The following is a 21,597-nucleotide window of genomic DNA, read 5'->3' on the forward strand; positions in this document are numbered from 1 at the left end:
ATTTATTCACTGCGTATGTCCATATATTTTGCCTACAATCTAAGATGTCTGCGACATTATTAGAAAAGGTCTATTTAGTGAATAATAATCATGACTAGGAGAAAAAAGAAACAAACAGGAGATGTGAAAATCAGTAAGATAATGATACCATAACTTTTTAAATATATTTTTGAGAGGCTTTTCCAGCTTTTCCTTAAATTTTATTAAGTTATCAAGCTGCATGAATTCTTCAAGTATGTATTGTTTTATAATGGAATATAATTTTTTTTTTCAAGGAAACGCCTCAATCAATCGATCAATCGATCAATCAATCAATCAATCAATCAATCAATCAATCAATCAATCAATCAATCAATCAATCAATCAATCAATCAATCAATCAATCAATCAATCAATCAATCAATCAATCAATAATTAAATCAATCAATTATTCCTGATTATTTTTTAATGTTTAATCTTTAAAGCATTAAAGCTTTATAAGTGCATGACATCTTTATGTGGGGGCATTTAGTGAAAGCTATGACTAGTTTAAGGAGACAGGAGTATAATCAAGAGAAAATTGACGTAATCTTGTTACCTAGTAACCCTCAGAAATTTTAAGAACACATCATTCGCGAAGAAAAACAAATATCTTATAAGTTTATCTTGGCAAACTGTTTTTCCTAGATTTTAGAACACATCTAACCATAAAGTAGTGATAAGTTTAGGGAGACAAATAGTGCGATAAAGGTTTCCTAAAAATCACAACACATCATTTGTATAATAAATTGAAAGCTAATAATATTTGGTCTCCTAGATGATAAGAACACATATTTCTTAAAAAATCTCTCCACCGGCTGCTTCTGATTTAGGTATGAACCTTATTTTTAAACTATGTTAGGTTCAGTCTAGCTCGAAGACTACATCTTTGTTTGAAGAAAAAGAACAGTAAAATTTGATTGCTAGAAAAGCTGTTAAAAATAATTATAAAAACAGATTAAGTCAAGATAACGTCGTTTACCGGTAACATCCACAACAGCCAAAAATAAATGAAACAGTCAAATCCGGCTCTTTCACGTGCTGTTAAGTCTCAGGAAAAATGACGTCATCTTGACAAAGGCATATCGGGAATCGATTTATATGACTTCCAGTGTTCAAGGGTTACGATTACATTTACAACTACCTCAACTAATAAAACTCTGGGCTGTGATTTTTGAAAGGGGTATAGAGAAGAACCCAATACAAAGCTTACAACTAAGCCTGACGTCAAACGGTGTTACGTCATAAGTATGTAATAATGTAGGTGTTGCTCTCACAGATATCTTACATAAAACACAATGTTTTAAATAAGATATATGTGACCGCTCTGAGTCCATTTACACCTATATTCATGATATGCACCATTGCAATGTCTTTCACGGACCCAATAGCTGATTGGTTGTAAGTGACGTACTGATTGATTTTACGTCACTTACAACCAATCAGCTATTGGGTCCATGATGTAATCTCAGAAGACATTGCAATGGTGCATATCATGAATTCATGATTAGATATTCACTACTGGAGATACACAATAGACAGCTCCAGGCTTTTAGGCCTTACTCCCGAAGAGTAGGAGTTTTACGCTCGAAATGAAGGAAGATATGACGTAGCCTATAATGGAGAGTCTTCTGAGAACTATTCACATTTTCCACCCGTCACTTTTTCTATTTTTTAAGTGACGTATTGGGAAGAAAATTTTAAAAGTTCTCAGAAGACTCTCCAGTGGTGCATATCATGAATTGAGTTGTACCGCTGCTATCAATAATACTCTGATCAAAAGATTTTGGTTGACCGGGATGAAGAAACATCCTCCAGGGTTTCATAAAAAGCAAATCGGATCTTACCACGTCACTGTGACTTCCGTATCGTCATTGACAACCGGACACATAAACCGGACGATGTTTCCACTTAAAATGGACACTTTGCTACCAAGAGCAACATCCAGAGCCGTTTTCTGTGGAAAATAAAACTCCACCTCCTCTGGCTTTGTGCTTTCCACGAGATCGTCAATTGGTGCTAAAACGTGGAAAAGAAAGAATCGTAAAAGTTTTAAAGTAGGTTCACCGAATATTCTAATAATTGGAACGGTACCTCGTGTTTACGACTATCGCTTTATTAAAAATGGCTCACTGGGTACGTCACACTCATACATAAATGGAAATAAGCAGAATTCATCCAGGTGTTATCTAGCCAAATCAACTTTGAGAAGAGGCCTGTGTTCCGCTATCAAAGATAACCATATTCATTATAAAAACACTGTTCTGAAAGGCTTTTGTCTCTTTTTATTGTTGAAAGATGGAGCTTGCGTACCGAAATTGATTTATTTTGCAAACTTTTTGATCATGTGATTAGAAAATAGACCAATCCCAAGAGGATAATCAGCTTCGGAAAGTTAGGCACTCAGGTGAGTTAAGAAAAGTCCAAAACCTATTTCCCGATTTTTCCGGAAAATCAGGGGAATCTTGGTGCGAAAATCTTACGCAAAACGTCGGTAAACAACGCAAGAAATTCAGTTAACATTTAAACTTTTGTACTTACCAATGACTTTTAATTTGACGGCGCCGAACAATAACCTTGCTTCATCTTTACTGTAACACTCGTAATCTCCAGAATCCTGAAGTTTGACTCTCCGTATGAAAACACTTCCATCATCATGAACGCGCGAACCTTTGAATATCTTCTCATCCTTCACCCAATATATGTTCACCTGATGTGACGGAAAGGATAAGTATTGACTACAGGAAGTTTCCGTTAAAATAAAACTTTCTTTAAACAAATTCCACTATTGTTATTATATCAAAAGAAAATTATGCCTCTCTAAAGGCGTAGCGAAATACCCTGCAAAATTTATGAGGGAGTGCAGACGTTTATAAACGTAAATGACATAAATGACATTTTCATTATCTTTTGATAAAACAAAGACAATAATTACAGTGTCGTAAAAACCGCTCTCATCCATAAATTTTGCAGGGTATCTCGATACGCCTATGCTTCTCTCCCCAGGAATGTGATAGCGAGTTTATGTGTTTGTATGCTTTTAAGCGATGGGAACGGGTAGCTTTTGGTTTGCCTAAATCCTGACGATCAACAAGCACTATTACCGTCTCGATATTCCGTCATCAAAAGTGGAAACGCGCTAATAAAGGAATCCAGGAGAATTAGGGGAAATACCAAAGCATCAAAATGGGCTTTTCCAGAAATAGTCTGTGCCCCCCCCCCTGTTGAGAATATTGGATATCCAGGGGTTAACAATTTTTGTTCAAAAGTGGATATTCAGGGGGTTAAATATCTACGAGGGAGCGGATATCCGGGTAAAGTGTCTTTTCAAGTAAAAAATACGATATCCAGGGGTAAGCATCTTTATAAGAGAGGATATCCAGGGGGTTGAGCGTAATTTTAAGAGTGGATATCCAGGGGGTCTTTACTAATAAAGTAGGATATCCAGAGGGTTCGATTCTTCGAAAAAATCAGCGGGGGTAAAAGTTTTTTCTGGAAAAGCCCAATTTAAACCACCCAAAATATTTTGAATGTTAATTTAACATTCACTCGAATCCTGGAACGCGCCTCTTTTGAAGATTCAAATGTGAGTTAATTTGACATCGTGCAGTAGCGTAGACAGGAGGGGCGCAAAATTTGTGTAGAAGAGCAGATTTTTATGACACTGCAATTATCTATTCATAGTGTAAAAAGATAATTACAGTGTCATAAAAATCTGCTCTCCTACACAAATTTTGCACCCCTCTTGGCTACGCTACTGTCGTGAAAGAGTTCGTTCCACGTAAAATGTCACTATTGTAACAATCATTTAGGAGAAGACCTACAACAATAACATAATTTGAGCAAATTATAACTCACCCCTCCATACACGCTGACAGGACATTTAATGATCATGTTATTCCCTGCACGTAAACTAATCGTTGTTCCGATATCCACAGAGGTAGTTTTAGTGGATCGCTTTAAGACTTGTACGTGTTTGATGACAGGGCGGAAACGCGTTGGTGTGTAAGGTCCTAAGATAATTGGAAATAAACAAAAAATAAAGAAAAAAGAAATTTTCGCTAACAAGCTACCTAAAGGGAACTGATTTTGGTGAGAATTCGTTTTGGCGAGTTTTGCGAATTTAGAAAAAATTCGCCAAAATTAGTACTCCCTGAAATTAAATAATTTGTTGCCTCACCAAAATTTGTTCTCCTAATACTTTAGTCTTAACTACAGCATCCTATCCATACTTGAAATTATGATCGTCTCGTCAAATTAACTTCTCGCCAAAATTAACTTTTTTTAAAATTAACTCCTAACCTCGCATCCGGGGGGGTGTACTTAAGCAAAAATTGGTGCTGGGTATTTGCGGACGGTAAGGGTCGGTTTTTCTTCACCTTTCAAAATCTCTCTAAGGGTCGGAAAAATCAGAAAGTTTTAAATTAGTCTCTCTAAGGGTCGGAAAATTCATAATTTTTAAGAATTTTTGATTTCGAGAGAAAAGGATTGTAAAAAAGTCTCTCTAAGGGTAGGATTTTTTTCTAAAATTAAAGAAAAATTTTCAAAAAAGTCTCTCTAAGGGTCACCTTTTACACAAAAATCAGTTTCTCTAAGGGTCAGTTTTCGGAGGTCCCGTCCCGTCCCCTCATCTGCCAACTCTAGTAACCTACCACCCCCCCCCCCCGGCCTCGCACTTTATATAAAACCAAGCTCTTACCAACAACTTTAATTTTGGTGGATACAGAATCTACTCCTTGGCTGTTGACAGCAAAACAAATAAATTGTCCTTCATGGTTCCATGTAACACGCTGCACCAAAATACTTCCATTTTTTAAATCAACGATATATTTGTGTTCAGCTAAGGACTCGTCGTTGAATTTCCAGATGTATTTGGGTACAGGTAGCCCTGAAGCTTCGCAATCAATTTGTATTCGTTTACCAAGATTGACTACTATGCTATCTCCAACACGAATGTAGGAGAGATCGTTGTACAAGGGGTTACTGAAGTGTTCTCGTTTTGAAGGGTTGATCTTTGATGGACTCATAGCTGAAAGAAAAAGATAAAGCTCAACAATAGCATTACTCGATAATAAACCTTAAAATTCTTCAAAAGATAGCCACATAGTCATACAGGGAAAGTAATGGTGCGGGGTTATCGATGAATTTTTGTAGTGAGAGAAGTTGACAATTGTTAATTTCTAATGTTAAAATTGATTTTTCAGAGTTTTTGAATCTCGTATAAATTGTCCTCATATAAAAAGGAAGTATTGGAACGAGGTGTATTCACTTTGTGGCACAAACTAAAAAAAAACCCATTTCTCTCGCCTCTCGGGTAACTTAATGTATGTCCCAGAATATCTCAAGAGCTAATACTCGAAACTTTATGAAATTTGGACCAATGATAGAACTCATCAAGAGGAGGAGAATTTCTTTTAAAAAAATTGAAAATTTGCTGATGTCAGCATTTTATCGCAAAAAAATTCGAATTCTTGCAATTTCTGCTGACGTCATTAATTTTGGGAAATACTTTCAAAAATTTTTGAAACATCTCAATGTACTTCATCACTGGTCCAAATTTCATAAAGTTTTGAATCATGTTTCTAGAGATATTCAACTTTTTGTATTTATGACGTCATCATTCGAAATAAGAATTTTCACACTTACAAAGCAATCGAATGGTTGAGGTAGCTTCATCTTTCTTTTCACCCTGAGTTCCAACGCACTTATAAACTCCAACATCTTTCTCAGTCAGTTTGGAAATAATCAACGCATCCGTCAATTTATCTTGGCTGAATCGGTCATTATTATTTATCATCTTGTTGTTAAAGAACCAGGAGATCTTAGCTTCAGGGAGAGCGGTGATTGGACAAAGAATTTTAATGTTCACTCCTGCCACGGCATATACCGTGGTACCAATCTTGGCAACGACGCTCTGTTTGGAATCGATAGCTCGAACCCGTCCTGGTGTGTGGTTGATCTTTACTGGTTTGTATTCTTAAAAAGAGATTGAAATACAGTGGAGTCTCCATAACTCGAATACGAACGGGCAACGTAATCTTTTTCGAGTTGAGGAAGTTTCAAGTTACGGAGTAAGGTTTATAAGGAATTGAGAAAACTTGTCCAAGGAGACTTTGAGTTATAGAGGTTTGAATAAAAAAACTCCACTATATCTTCATAGATCTGAGAACTATGAGTGTATTAGAGCAGGGACCAAAACACAGTTGGCAAATAAAGAGTAAGGAACCTCGAACCCCAGAAAACTGCAGAGTGGGGGTCTAAACCCCCCATTTTCATTTCATCCCCCTATATGTGTATCCCCCCTATTCAAAAAAATTTCGAACCCGTGCTATTGACAGCAGCAGTCCACCAGTCATTCAAAACCCAAAACATTGAAATTTGTATTAAAAATTATATGAAAAAAGAGTTTAACATGGCGCCGCAGGCAAAAATTTAGCTATCTACACTTGTTTTTTAGTTGTCCCACACCAAATATCTAAATCAATATAAATATCCCCTATTTTTTACTTGAGCCCCCCATTTTTTTCGGAAAAATCTCCTATCCCACCCATATAAAGCATTTTTGGAAAAGTTGGATCCCCCCACTTAAAGTAAGGGGGTTCACACTATGAAACTAGACTACAATCATGGACAAAAATGTTTGAGACAAACACAGGAATTTGCATTAATGAAAACAGACTCCTCATTCCCAATTTTCAATGTTCAGTGTGCACGGCCGTCCCGTGCCGTTTTATTAAATTATCAAGCTGCATGAATTCTTCAAGTATTTTGTTAATAGAATATAATTTTTTTGTCAATCAAATGCCTCAATCAATCAATCAATCAATAATTAAATCAATCAATTATTCCTGATTATTTTTAATGCTATAATTTTTAAAGCATTAAAAGCTTTATAAGTGCATGACATGATCTTTCTGTGGGGGCATTTAGTGAAAGCTATGCCTAGTATAAGGATTCTTCATTGAAACTTTTGTATTCGGTATTTACATGTTTTTTAGCATTAAAATGTTCTTAACTTATTCTTAACATTTTGGCTACCGAAGCCTTATGTTCTTATATAGTTTGTTCTTATAAAAAATGTGTAATACGCTAGTAAGCTTACTAGCAATGAAAACTTTCTAAACACAAATTGACTTTAGAAGAGATTAAAATAAAATCATGAATAAAGTTTTTTTTTTCGATTGAGTTTAGGAAATTATCAGCCTGGAATCGTAGCCACTCTACAATCATGGTCGAAATATTTGAGAAAAAAGAGAAATTCCCACGAAATCTTATAGCCATAAACGATTTGGAAGCGCTCTAACTTAGGTTGGAAGGGTAGAGTTTTAACCCTGAGTTATAAGCCTAGACTTTGATTACATTGTACAGATAGCCAAAAAGCGACTTTCTCGCCCAAAGTTCAAATTTCGAAAAACGAGGAAATAACTAAAATTCTCAATATACACGCTTTTTTATAAGAATAGTGTACTTTGGCTGACGGTGAGCATTATTCTTATTTTTCTATTGTTCTAAACAATAAGCTTATTGTTTTAACTCTGAAATCTCACCCTGATATTCTTATAGATATTACTCTAATAAAAAAAGCGTGTACTTCGACGCAGATTACAGATAGAAATGATCACTTTGACATACCTAAAACTTTGATGTTCGATTCTGTTGTTTTCGTACCCAGCTCAGTGGTCACTCGACACGTGTAAAGACCAGTATCTGAAACACCAAGTTCTTTGAGCATCAAAGTACCACCTCTCGGTGTCATACGGTGACTAGGGTTGATGGGAATGTTGTCTTTGAACCATTGAAGAGTAGGGCGGAGGGCTCCTGAGAAAAAAGAGTCTATTTATCCTAATCTTTAGTATATACCGATTGTCAAAGGTGTCCTTTGCAAACGAGCGAAATATTTGGCACAAATAATTGTAATACCTTATTATCTAACCTTTTTAAGCAGCCGGTTCTGAGTAAAAACCGACCGCTTCTACGCCCTGAAGGTCATAAATAACGCCAATAAGGGCGGATATAAGGTGGAAAATACTACCATGACACGAAAGATAGCTTTAAAGGGATAGGCTGGGTCGATTTACAAGGGTTAAATTTGGTTTAAGCAAATAAGGTTGTTATAATAGATTAACCACACTATAAAACTGATAAAATAAACTATTTATTGGAATTGGTACAAATGTGAGTTGTATTATATAGGGACACCCGATGGCTCGAATCAATGAAAAGGGTGAGTATCATCCTTTCGATATCAATGGCCAGGGCGTTTGTTTAAATTCAAAAATAGTAGCAAACACGCCGTCTTTTTTTTCGTGTAAAGTATTACGTCATGAATTCTTTATCTAAAAGATTTGAGAAAAAATATCCAATAACAAAATTACAAACATAGACGTACCTCTATTGAGACATTTGATTTGTACATCTTGACCAGAAATGATGGTGATATCGGTACCACTATTGATTCTGATGGTTCCTTTAACTTGTAACAAGTTATTTCCATTGTTATTACTCATAGTAGTAATAGTTGTTTCTTCGGTCTTTCCACCGTCCTTCAGATCGCCTGTGAACGAGAAGCACACAAAATTTTATGAAACGAGAAGAAGAGGTATTAGCGAGCTTTTAGAGGTATTAGCGAACTTTTGAGGACGGTAAAGTGACTGAATTTGATTTGAAATAACCCGCAGTGTTCTGACCCGCAAAACCGAGGACGGTAAAAGTGCTTGTTTACCGTCCTCCTCAGTTGATTAGGGTTTAGACAAACCAAAAGCTAACCGTCTCAATCGCAAAGAAATTACACATACCTCAACTCGCTAGTGAGCGTTTTTAATGAAGTATTGAAACGAAAAGGCTTTTATACAGAGCTGAAACCTAGCTGGCACAAAATGTTGTTTCAAGCTTTCAACGTTCATCTAACGTTATATGGACGTTAACTTTGTATGGACGGTGTGAATGTTAGATGAACGTTGGAAAAACGTTGGGTGCCGGCCGGGAAATTGTAGAAATCCATTTTCCTGAATCAGGGTCTTTCCTATCACGTGCGAAACAAAAAGTGAATATTTTGCAATAATTTTAGCCCTATTCTCATCTCACTGGAGGACAGCAACACTGAATGCTTTTACCATTTTTTCATCCCACTGAATAAGGCTTTATAGCTGGATGGACGTTAGTTAACAAAAATAGAAATCCCCTGCTAATAGACCTTATCTGATGTATTGTGAGATTGTTTCGAGTGCATTACAATAGAAATCTCTTAGGAATTCATCGAGGGAATTCTATTGTAATACACTCGAAACAATCCCACAATGCATCGCTTTTTAGAAAAATTAAAAACTCCGATAAGGTTTATTGGTAAAGGTTGATCACGAAGACGAACTAATGCAAAGAAGTAGACTAGAGGATATTGCCATCTTGATTTTTTTCACTTTCGTTTAAAAAAATTCTAAGAAAACACCAAAATAATAAAACATATTCTATAATCCCATCAAAGTTTACGAAACGATAATAAAGCACAAAAATCACCATCCAGTCTGCCAAAAAACTACAAATGCCCCCCAGGCTAGGTTTATCGCATAATTTAACGTTAACGAAGAAACAACATAGCCTGTAGAGACTTACCTAACACTCTGATTTGTGATGCCATCGTATCAAAACCATACTGGCTGTAAACACGACATTTGTATATACCCTCATCGAAGAACTGAAGGTCATTAATAATCAACTCATTTCCATTGCTCAAAACAATCCTTGTGTCGTAATGTAAATTCTTATCATTGATAGTCCATTCAACGTTTGCATTATCGTAACCTAGCGACGGGCAAACAATACGAAGGCTTTTACCAGTGGTCGTTGTGAGGTTTGTACCGATACTGATACCAACGAATGATTTGGTTGGGTCAAGAACTTTTAAGACTTTCTCTTGGCTTGTGATGACAGGTGAACCACGCGCTAGAATGGGAAATACAAAGTATTTAAATCAAAGTTAATTTTATTAATTTTTTGACGTTTCGGTGTCTTCTGTGTACCATGATCCCAAGTATAGTAAAAACAAGTGATACTTTTATGGACCTACCTGGGTTATGCATTTAACACATTTATAATTGATATCTACGTGACGTGACCATTAAACAATCATTCAGAACACAAATAGTGACGATCTATTTAAATTAGTCGTTTGTTTGTTATAAAAAAAACATTTAGAAACCAAAATTTCATGCTCTTGAAATATTCTTTCATATTCAAGACTTTCTGAGCAAAAACAAACATCTATCTCATCAAAAAATTAAGTAATTTGGCTAAGAACATTGATGTATGCTTATTACAAGTGATTCTTATAGATAAACATGCGTTTTTTGAGTCAACAAAATTTTTTTGCAAAAATCTGCTTGAACCATCTTTTACCTACTTCCATGCAAAAAATCAGAAAAAATAAATGATTCAATTTTTCACAAAGTCCAAAAAAGCTGTTTTTTAGCCGTTTTTTGGCCCAAATTTGCCCCAAAATTTTTTTTTCGAAAATAATGCTCCGTCACATTTTGCCCACTACTATTTTGCACCTTTGTACCAAAACCCAAAAGATTCCTATGATTCAATCCTGAGAAAAGTTTGACGGACAGACGGACGGACGAACACAGGTTAATTTATAGGACCTCCAGGTAGGTCCAAAAACTAAAAACATGACAATTGTTAAAAAACAACATGAAAATTGTAAAAAAATTGCTACCAGTGTGTATGAATTCTGGTTATTCGAGTAAGTTCGAAAAGACCGATTTTTGAGTTGTTAAAATAAGAGAGAATCTAGAATATTCCAATGTGTTTAAGACAACAGGATAATTACAGCCACAATTACGTGTGTGTGAATTGTGATTGTTCGAGTAAGTTCAAAAAGACCGATTTTTGAGTTGTTAATGTAGAAGAGCCTAGTTTCAGAGATGAGAAGAAAGGTTTTATAATTTACAATTCCATATTCAGTTGCAGAGAGATGGTAAAGAATCTGCACATTTGATTCCAAATGAAAGCTGCGGAAATCGATTAACGTAGAGATGGTTAATATCAGTTAAGCTAAGCCAACAATTCATATCATTTTATTTTGACTAGATATATTTCGGACTAAATTGTCCATCTCCAGGATTAAAACAAAATAAAATGTAAAACAGTTGAGATACATATCTCCACTCAAATCACTATCATAAACACCCATGCGCATAATGAAATGAATAATATAGAACAACAACAAAACCGTTTTGTTACTTACGCAAGATTTTTAGTTTAGAAGTTACCACGGCAACGCCAGCGAAATTGGTTGCAAAACAAGAGTAAGTTCCAGATTGCCATTCATCTACACTCTTCAATAACAAGGTTTGCTCTTCGCCATTAATGACTGTATTTTCGTGCGGTTTTAACATGGAATCACCATGCTTCCATATCGGTTCCGGCAAAGGATACCCGGTTATCGGACATTTGATTTCGATATCTCGGCCGCCGGACGTTTTTAGTGTATCTCCAATCACAAGTTTGACTAGATTTGAGCGGTCAGCAATTTTGAGGTAAGCATCGCTAGGTTTGATGGCTGGAGCGGTCGGTTCTATGAAGAATGGTGTTTAAAGTGAGAGATAGAGAATCTTAGATCATTTGTTTATACCTTACATTTATATTTCGAAACTCTAAGGGAACTTATTTTGGCGAGAACCAATCCATGCGAGCAGGAAAAAGCCTAAAAACGGCGAGGAACTTATTTTACCGAAGCAACAATTTCTCTATTTTGGCCAGAACTAATTTTAGCGAAAATTAATTGTCACTAAAAAAAGGTTGTAAAAACAGACTGGTTAGCATTTTCACAGAGTGAAAATGGAAAACACAATAATCAAAGGTGTCTATCAACTTCTTATTTTATGTTCATAAACTGAATAAAAGCCTTTTTTTACGATCAGGGATTTCATTTTGGAGATAAACTGACCAATTGGGGTTAAAACCATTTCAAAGCCCCAAAATGGCTAGATTTGGATGTGAAACGAAACCACTTATTTCCCATCCAAAATACATGATCCGCGTGGTTCTCACACAAACGCCAAGTTGAAAGTAAAATCCATCAACAGATTTCGAAAAATAAACCGCTTAAAAACAAAGAAGGGCTGTAAAGCTAAAGCTTCACTTTTTCTTGCTTAAGAAAGGTTGAAGTTTCTTCTCTAGCTAGCCTCTTTGGGGCTTTAAGCTCAACGACTTCATAGGAAGAAATAATTCTTGCTTACCGACAATCCTAATATCAGACCATGCTCTCGATTGACCAATAATATTTTTCGCAACACATTTATAATCTCCCGCATATCCCTTCTTAAAATTCAAAATCAACAACTCATTCTTCGATTCGATAAATTGATCGTTATCGATCGGCTTCCGGTTGATTGTCCAAATGATTCTCGGTTCTGGCAATCCGGTACTTTGACATTTCAGTTTTAGCGAGGCACCTTCGACAATACGAACTGTTTCCCCGATAGTGACTGTAGTCAATTTCTTAGGTGAATCAATATTAATGACATTTCGGTGACTGCCTTCGATTACTTTCGGTTGCGATGATACTAAATGAGAAAGAAAAAATATTTTACACTATATGTCTACCATTTAGCATCGCCATTCTATGAGCAAAGCCTCACCCTAAAAAGTTATAGACTTGTCTAGTAGCGTTGACCTTTTATTAGCCTTTATTGCTACCGTTTCGTCAACATGAAACAAACTACTACATACATTATTAACCACAAATTAACGTTTCGAAAACTTTAATCCTATCGAACTTCTCATAAGGAAAGTAAAGCTGTATGAGTTATAAAGCTTTAAAGAGTCAATGCCATTGTGATTGAAAAGTGGGTACAAACCAAGAATATTGCATTCAAATTTTGTACATACAGATGTTTGAAATTCAAAGCCCCGTGGTGCTTTACTTAAAAAAATTCTTTCTTATTCAACTTATGGGTCATATTACAGCAAGCATTTTTTACCCTTCAAGGCATCGTTTTGCAACATAATAAAGCTCGTCTATTGCTTTTAGTAATGGCATTTAGTAAAATTCCTAGCGTGTGAACATGAGTCAGGTATTACAACAACAGAAGATGACACTACTTACAACTCGGAATAACGGTAATGTTCGAAGAAGCAATTTCTTTTCCAAGAACATTTGATACAGCACATGAATAAATATCGGAATGTTTCATCTCTATCTTCTCTATAACCAATGTGTTCGTTCTGTCTTTTACCAAATATAAATTGCTTGATGGTAAAGCTAATGCCATTCCTGAGAAAAAGAAACAAAAAAAACACTTACAGCCAGCATTTTTTCCAAATAATTTCTGACTTACTATCTTACGGTCTCGCTCCTGTTAGAGGCTCGGACACATTTCATACATAAATAAGTAATGGGCTACGACCTTCAAAGGAGGGTAACGCCCATAAGTTAACATCAATCACATTTGTTGCCTCGCTCCATTTTAGTAAGTAAGTTTGCAACCACAGTCGATGTCGAGCCAAAGGCTCCATTTTCTTTGGCTGTCTACCCAAAGGTAGGGGAGAAAGCCACTCTTTTCGCTTAATTTCACCACTAACTCTTGATTCACTTTAACTGCTAAGCATCAAGCAGTGAGGCACCAGATACTATTTTGGAAATCTTTGGGATGACCCAAATGGGGTACGAACGCAGATCTTTCCGCACCGTAGCCGAAAACTCTTCCTTCGCACGACGGAAGTGCTTCTTTGTAAGCGTGAAACGACAAGACCTTACTTTGACTTAAAATATCTGGACAAAAGAACTTACCATTACGTAACCAAGATATTTTGCCAACTGGTACTGCACTGAAAGGACATGATATTTTGACAGTAAAACCTTCTTTAATGATTGCCGTGTCACCAATCTGCATGTAGGCTTCACCAGAACCTCGTATGTAACGTACAAAATCGTTACGCGATTGAATGGACGGCTTGATTTTACCTGGAGTTATTAAACTTTCAGTTAATTAGCTGCAGATCACAAGAGATGTAAAAAAGCCCAACCAAAAACAGTACAAGTGAAAAGAATGGGACAACAGTAAAGTGACAGCTTCAAAAAGTCGGACTATCTCGAAAACCTTTACTTTGAAATTTTCAAGGATTGTAGACAAGCACGGTTTCGTAACACTCTGTCTGGAATTGTTTGGGATTCGAACACAGTCCTTTCCGCCGCAAATTTATGATCGAAACCTTTACACTACCAATCTGCACACAAACCAACGGATCACAGATAGTATAGTTTTTTTCAAAATGGTTGGTAAGTTATAAAGAATACTATAAAAACATACGTATCACGCGAACAGAACTTCTTTGTTGATCAGCTGGTCCATTTTGATTGCTGACGCTGCAATAGTAGTACCCATTCTCCCTGTAAGAAGCGTTCGGAATCTCCAGTGATCCTTCGCTACGTATAACATGCGTAAGAGGGTTTGACGTCGACGGCGTAATCCAACGAATGCTGTAACTGCTACCTTTAGGTCTGACGTCACACCAAAACACCAGATTGGTCCCTTGGAAGACGGTCAAATCTGTACCGATACTGATGTTGGCGACTTTCTCAGTGACGGAAAGTTGACGGACTCCACGCTTAGAGAAGATGGTTGGTTGGCCCGGTACTAAAGAAAATGAGGGAAATATTTGATAGAGATTTGGCACTTCAAATGTGTAAATTTACTAGCAAAGGAAGAAGGATTTTTCTCGTTCCATTCTTAAGGGCTCGCTCTGACCATAGTCAAAAGATCGAGATTTGAAGATAAAACTTGTGTTTTGTTTTGAGTACCTTCACACTTTTAACAAAATTGTTTTTAAAATTTTATAAATTGTTTGTGAATTTATTCCATCGAGAGTAATTAGCAATTTAATTACAAAAATGACGTTACAAACCTTAAAAAAGACGTTAATAAAATACTATTTTACCCTCTTTTACAAAAAGTGCTTAGTTTTAATAGGTAATGAACCTTTTTGTTTCAATTGTTTATTAAATTGTCTGCAAAAGATTGAACTACCTAAAAATTTTCGGAAAAATGTTCTAAATTGATATATAAAAAATTATGACTTTCTACGAAAAATTGGGATGAAAAATTGGTCAAAAAACTTTTTTTGTGATTTTTGTGATTTTGTGACAAAGAAGCTTTTCCGAAATTCTATTGTTAGTTTGGTTAAAGATACACCATCTAGTGGAAAAGACTTTTTGAAAATGTTTTTTCTTCGCCGAAAATAAGGTCCTCAAAGTTGAAACACATGTCTTCATTTTCTTCTTCATCAAATTTGTTCAATACAATTTTTGAATTTTCAGATTCAGGAATAGTTGGCCTAACAGAAAATATAACATGCCATAGTTTTGTTGGTTACGTCATTCAGAAAAATACATTTTATACACGGCAATTACGAATAATTCACTATGGTCACAGGCCTTAATGCAAATAGGATTCGTTTCGAATTATAGAAAGATTCGAATATTTGAGAGTATTTTAGGCGACTTTTCAGCAGCTGTGAAGACCAATGTTTTAGCTCGAACTTGACTGTAGTATAATTCATTTGAGTTAATGATCCCACAAATATACACCTTTTCGACCGTAGTCGCGCGGTCAGGCGCCTGCCACCTAATTATTTAACTATCCCACTAAACTCGATCCAATCCTTTTTTGACACATTTTTCTATTGTCTATAGGTGCGAAAAAAGGACGGGACGGTTTTAGTGTTGTAAAGCGGACAAAAAAATGCCCGCGCGGCAATTGGTGACTATGGTCGAAAAGGTGTATAAGAGACTTAAGCCAACAATTTCTTCTGCTTCACATACTTCTGAAGAAATTTTCACAAGGTCTCACTTCAAAAGCGTAGCCAAGAGGGGCGCAAAATTTATGTAGGGGAGCAGATTTGTATGACACTGTGATTATCTATTCATAATGTAAAAAGATAATTACTGTGTCATAAAAGTCTGCTCTCCTACACAAATCTTGCGCCCCTCCTGTCTACGCTGCTGCACTTACCGATCTGGCGAACACGTGAATTGCTGGACCTCGTGCCTTGTCTATTATACACCGCACACTTATAGTCTCCAACATGGTACGGATCTAATTTCAAAATGGTTAACACGGAAACACCGTTCGGTTCCGTAATATCTAGATTCGGATATTTCACGTGATCAATCACGTGACCTTTGAAATACCACATGGCCCGTGGATGAGGCTGTCCGTAAAACGGACATCGTATATGAATACGGACACCACCGACTGATGATAAACGATCTCCGATGTTGATAGTGACCGTTTTGTTGTTCAAGATTTCAACAATGTTCTTTGTACTGTATTGTATAGAGATGAGGCCTGAAATGCAAAGTTAAGAAGTTAATTAATTAATTTTAAAGTTTTACATTACCTAAAAAGTCAGCAACTCTTTCAGCAAAAATGATTGAAGATGGCTTCTCAGTTTTAAGTTACTGAAGAAGTTCAAATCACAGAAACCGTCCTTTAAAAGTGAGAAAGAGTCCCGAATGCACGTTTGTCACCATGAATTAAAAAAGACTATTTATGATTAAGAATAAGGCACTTACTACTCGGCACTCCGGTCTGGCGTCGTACTCTTTCGGCGTCATGGCGCCTTCCTTTCAAGAGAAGAGCTTGATCACAGATACACAGGAGGAGGATGAGAGATAAACCATTCTTGAAATACCTGAAATTAGATGAGCGCGTTGTTTGAACATAGAAAGTGAACCGTCGTCACACTCGGTGTGTCTTCAACGGAAATATCAATAAAGCAACCCTGGAAATACTCTGAAATTTCATCCACACTCTGAGCACTAAAGTATGCTAAGTGTTTAAAATTGTCACCCGGTGAAACAAACTAGGAATTTCTACTTCGAAACCTAGACCGTTTTATGTGCTCGATTCAAAGATGATCCAGGATTTTCCGAAATGTTGGTTATGAGCCTTCGTGAAAAGAAACGAAAGATTAGCATCTGAAGGTCATCGATTACCCACGGTATTCCTCAGCCAAATACTTTCGGGTACCGGGTTCGGAATAAGCGGGGTGGGTGGAAAGTTTTCCAAACTTAATAAGTCCCCCGCCCCGGAAAAAAATGTCCTTGAGGAAGCTAATACAGCAGAATTAGAGAACTTTCAAAAACATTTTCCCAAAAATTAAAAAGCGAGGGGGGTTAGTTGGAATAAGAATATCCTGGGTGGAGAATTTTCAAAATATTAATTAGCGGAGGACGCTTATTAGGTACCCGAGAGTACGAACTCTATTTGACCAAAAAAAGTAAAGAAAAATGAACATTCGCAAGAAACATTCGTTAAAATATTCAAGGTTCAAAAAAAAAACATACGTACATTTTTAATAGAACTCAATTTCCACTTCATGCATTGAAGCTTATAATCCGTTCAATTTGCTAACGAAAAACTTTACATTGTCATTTCCATTTTAGGGGAGCCTGCATGGTTTATACAAACACACTTCAAAATGTTTGACGATTACCAAAGATACTTAACTACAAATGACTCTTAAATCTCTAGATTAAATCAAGTTGGTTACAGAGAAAATCTTGATAGTTTTTTAAGTCTGTAGGGTTTTACACATTGAAAGAGGAGGGTTTACACCTAATAAATATTTGCTTTATTCAGAGACAGAAACTCTGCACAAGTTGACATTCAAAGAAGTTACAAATGCTTTAGATTAGAATAGTTATAATGAGGGATGCATGAATACACGCCTGTGTCACGGACCCGATGGAACCCCCACTTCATTGGAAAATTTGGCCAAAATTTCATCCCATATGGGAAAAAAATCCCACAATAGACATGGTTATTATTCTCATTTGAGTTTTCAATTGCAAAAAAACTCCAAACAATAATTCCAATTAGCTTTAAAACCACTCGGGAATTGCTCAAACTTGCTTCTCTTTAATTCAATTCTTGAATATTCTACACGCTCACAGGATTTTGCTTATGAGTGAAGATGAAATCATTGACTTACGTTGAAAGAGCTTGGCGGTTATCCTCCTGAGACAATCCCAGCAATACAGACCAAGCTCCAAAATCATCCCATTCGGAGTGTGATGAAAGTTTTCATCCCCACTGTGGGAAGAAGGTTCTACAGGGGCTGTGAGACAGGGGTGTATGAATGTTAACAGGCTACTCTCGGATGACTCGGTGAAACTCTTTCTAATTCGACCTTCAATCGAATCAAAAGAACAGTTTTGAATTACAAAGAGTTTTTTACGAATAGCCAGCTAAGGAGACCAATATTTTAGTTCGAATTATGTACTTATTGCAAAGAGTATCATTACTATAAGATTTACAATCCGGTAAATTCATTCTGTATTTGGTTATGCTAAACAAAGATGTTTAAAATTCTTTATTTTGGCGCCGTGCAGCTTGAAACTGGATTCCCGTATGTATGTGTAAGTAAGTAAGTTTGCGACCGCAGTTGAGGGCGACCCGAAGGCTCCCTTTTCGTATAGCTGTCTACCCGAAAGTAGGGGAGGGCGCCACTCCTTTCCCTGGGTTTCTCCGCTTACCCTAGATCCGTCTCTTTAGTTGCTGAGCATTAAGCAGAGAGGCATCAAGTACCATTTTCGGAATCTTTGGTATGACCCGGCTGGGGATCGGACCCCCAACCTTGCACACCGTAGCTGGATGCTCTACCTTCATGCTACGGTCGCTCTATGTATGTATGTATGTGTAATGCTGTCTATGATTAATTGGAATCGAATAACCTTGCTCGTGGTCTTACATTGCATAATCTCAGTAACGTAGCCAAAAAGGGGGCAAGATTTGTGTGATTTTTATGACTTTGTAATTATTTTATGGTATTAAAAGATGATTATAATGACATAAAAATCTGCTCTCCTACAAAACTTTGCGCCCCTCTTGGCTACGCTACTGTAAGCTTAGATACTTTTTATCGCGATTTATCATTCTTGGATGATAATTAAATTGTAATTGGGATTTGAAGTGAATTAACAGTTATTAAACCATCATAACAAACGAGTTTAACATGTACTTAACATGTACTTGAAAATGTTTTCATTATTGCTAGGTGCGGAAAACGTTATTTTTAAGCAGTTTTCAAGATATTTTGAAGTACTTCTGTAAAAGTATGTTAGTTGTCAGCTTAAAGATATCCTTTTTTAAGATAGCGCCTCTATGCTGACAATGCATAAGAAACAAAAGAAGTTCTCCAACATTTTGTGCTCGCGCAGCATCTCAACATTTGTGCTCGCGCAACGTGGAAGAAAGAAAAAATTTCTTTTGTTTAAAAATGCTGTATAAGCAAATGGTAGGGGATACCTTAAATGATGTCTTTTAATCGTAGTTTAATTTTACTTAAAATGAATTTTCAATTGAAATTTTTTCAATTCGGATATTTCTATAATTTGAATTAATTTGAAATTTGCCGTAACCAGACAAATAGGTGTTCCGTTAGTGTGAGTCTTTCAAAATTCTAATGTAGTCTTTTTGAGCATCTACACTTATTGGCTACAGTAGACCTTAAACACTTAAAAAATAGAATCGTCGGTAGAAAGAAAAACCCCTTATTCCCTACAGAAGAACACTGCCAAAGTATATCATGGCGAGTCGGTTCCCTCAAATCTCTGTCAGGCATGACATAAATGGTAGAGGGAGTAAGTGTTTTAAGTCCCCTCGCCAATTACATGATCATTTAGTATGTTTTCTTAAGAGCGAATTTCACTGACAGTACACAGCCACTAAACAGTTACTATGTTGACTTCTCAACACTTTTTTTTAAGTCAAGTTTTATCAAAGAAGTATTTCAAAGGACTTCGTACTCAAGAATTCTCATTCATACAAATGAACCATAATTCAATAACCTCCACTAATTTTTAATTTAAAAAGTTTACTTTTGCTAATGTACTTATATGATACAGCCCTGGTTAGCAATCCCTGGTAAACTGTTACCAAAATGGCCAGGTTTAAAGATTTCCGATCTCGATGAAGATCTAATCTTTCCCATCCTTATTTTACAATCACATCATTCGAAAAGTCCCGGCTATATCGAAGGCCGAGTTAAAGCAACTCCAAATCCCGAAAAACAATAATTGTGTTTAGACGAAACAAATAATAGCGTCACTTCCTATAGATTAACTTCAAATTGAAATGACATAATCAAAAAAGGTACCAATGTGGTAAAATTGAACCCTTAGAGAGAGTTTTTATTGAAATTCTCTTCGATAAAAACAAAAACAAAGAGACTTACTTTTTTGTTCCTTAGTATCCTCAGAGAACATCAAAGGTATGAAATATTGACCCTTGCCGCCTATACATACCTAGCACCCGTATTTAACCCAGTGCCCCTTAGTTTAGATAAACAGAGAATATTGAAATTACAACTAGTGTAGCATTTAATTCTTGTTGAAGACCACGAATTATTAATAATACCCCTTCAACATCCCCGGTGAAACTGTCAGTTTTATTGTCCTTTCAGTTAACAATGCCTTTTTAAACCTTATAGAGTATTTCCTTAACTTGAACAAACTTGTGTTCCTGGGTGTGTTCCCGTGCGGGTTCAAGTTATAGAGAATACACTGTACTATTAATTTGTGAAAATTATCATACCGCATGTCAAAACAATGTAAATATCAACAATATACCAGCACCAAATATAAAACGAGGAGGTGACAAAACCAAAAATCAACAATAAATCCAGTCCATTCAACCAAATACAAAATATCTCTCTAACTCAAAGTATGTAAAAGCTACAAAAAATAAATATTTCCCAGTATTGCTTCTTTTAGTAAATGAAGTGACTTTTGATGCAAGTGAGAGTGAATAATGAACTTGATATGTAGTAATTTACTTTTCCCTTTGAAGATATCAAATATCACCCTTGTTTGTCAGGTAGGGTGTTGTATGCTGTTATACCTTCGTTAAATGCTAAAACAACAAAGTTATACATAGGAGATGTCAATATCAGAACAAGTTACCATTTAAGTATACTGATCAGAAGAATAAAAAAGGTCCTTGAAATAAAAGAAATTGTGAATTTTGATTTCCAAATATATTTCAGCCTTGCAAGATTTGTTTCTGTTTTATTACAGTCGTATGACGCAGTCGAATAAATGCACCCAGATATTTGACAACAAACTCGAATCCTGCTCTCTCATTGGATTCGTCTTTTATAGTTAAGTACAACACACCAAACAAAAAATGTTTTCTAACAGAAAGACTTTTTCTTTGGGGATTTCAAAAGTTGTCATTTTTTATTGTTCAGGCTTTTCAAATTTAGGTCCGATGCCAATGAGTTTGCTTATACACTTTTTTTATACAAGAACAATTCAATAAGAACAACGAGGCTCAAAATTGCCAAAAAATAAGAACAATTTAAGAACAATGCTGAGCCTGAAATCACTCATTTTCAAGCAATTTAGGGGTCAAAGTAGTAAAACTTGGGTATAACGCCTAAAATACCTAAATTACACCCTATAAATAAGAACAGGATAAGAACAATTTGAGGCTCAAAGTGCCAAAAAATAAGAACAGCCGAGCCTCAGAAAAATTTTACTGGTTCTTATAAAAAAAGTGTAGTTTTTTTTAT

General features: G+C 36.0%; 1 protein-coding gene across 1 annotated transcript in view; it reads right to left on the bottom strand.

Moving 5' to 3' along the window:
- The window catches only part of LOC136803825 (hemicentin-1-like), a 52,926-nt gene extending 31,988 nt beyond the window's left edge, over nt 1–20,938 (bottom strand). Inside the window, exons 1-16 of the mRNA XM_067060551.1 lie at nt 20,619–20,938; nt 16,595–16,713; nt 16,032–16,367; nt 14,331–14,657; nt 13,811–13,984; nt 13,127–13,294; nt 12,258–12,584; nt 11,264–11,593; nt 9,628–9,957; nt 8,408–8,572; nt 7,651–7,836; nt 5,665–5,994; nt 4,718–5,047; nt 3,877–4,031; nt 2,560–2,728; nt 1,866–2,037 (exon numbers count right to left, since the gene is read on the bottom strand). Of these exons, the coding sequence (XP_066916652.1) occupies nt 1,866–2,037; nt 2,560–2,728; nt 3,877–4,031; nt 4,718–5,047; nt 5,665–5,994; nt 7,651–7,836; nt 8,408–8,572; nt 9,628–9,957; nt 11,264–11,593; nt 12,258–12,584; nt 13,127–13,294; nt 13,811–13,984; nt 14,331–14,657; nt 16,032–16,367; nt 16,595–16,713; nt 20,619–20,623 (3,623 nt within the window). The 5' untranslated portion in view covers nt 20,624–20,938. The remainder of the gene's footprint in view (nt 1–1,865; nt 2,038–2,559; nt 2,729–3,876; nt 4,032–4,717; nt 5,048–5,664; nt 5,995–7,650; nt 7,837–8,407; nt 8,573–9,627; nt 9,958–11,263; nt 11,594–12,257; nt 12,585–13,126; nt 13,295–13,810; nt 13,985–14,330; nt 14,658–16,031; nt 16,368–16,594; nt 16,714–20,618) is intronic.
- Nucleotides 20,939–21,597: the final 659 nt, after the last annotated feature.

Source organism: Clytia hemisphaerica, unplaced genomic scaffold, assembly GCF_902728285.1.
Source record: "Clytia hemisphaerica strain Z4C2 unplaced genomic scaffold, Clytia hemisphaerica genome assembly, whole genome shotgun sequence".
Taxonomy (NCBI): domain Eukaryota; kingdom Metazoa; phylum Cnidaria; class Hydrozoa; order Leptothecata; family Clytiidae; genus Clytia; species Clytia hemisphaerica.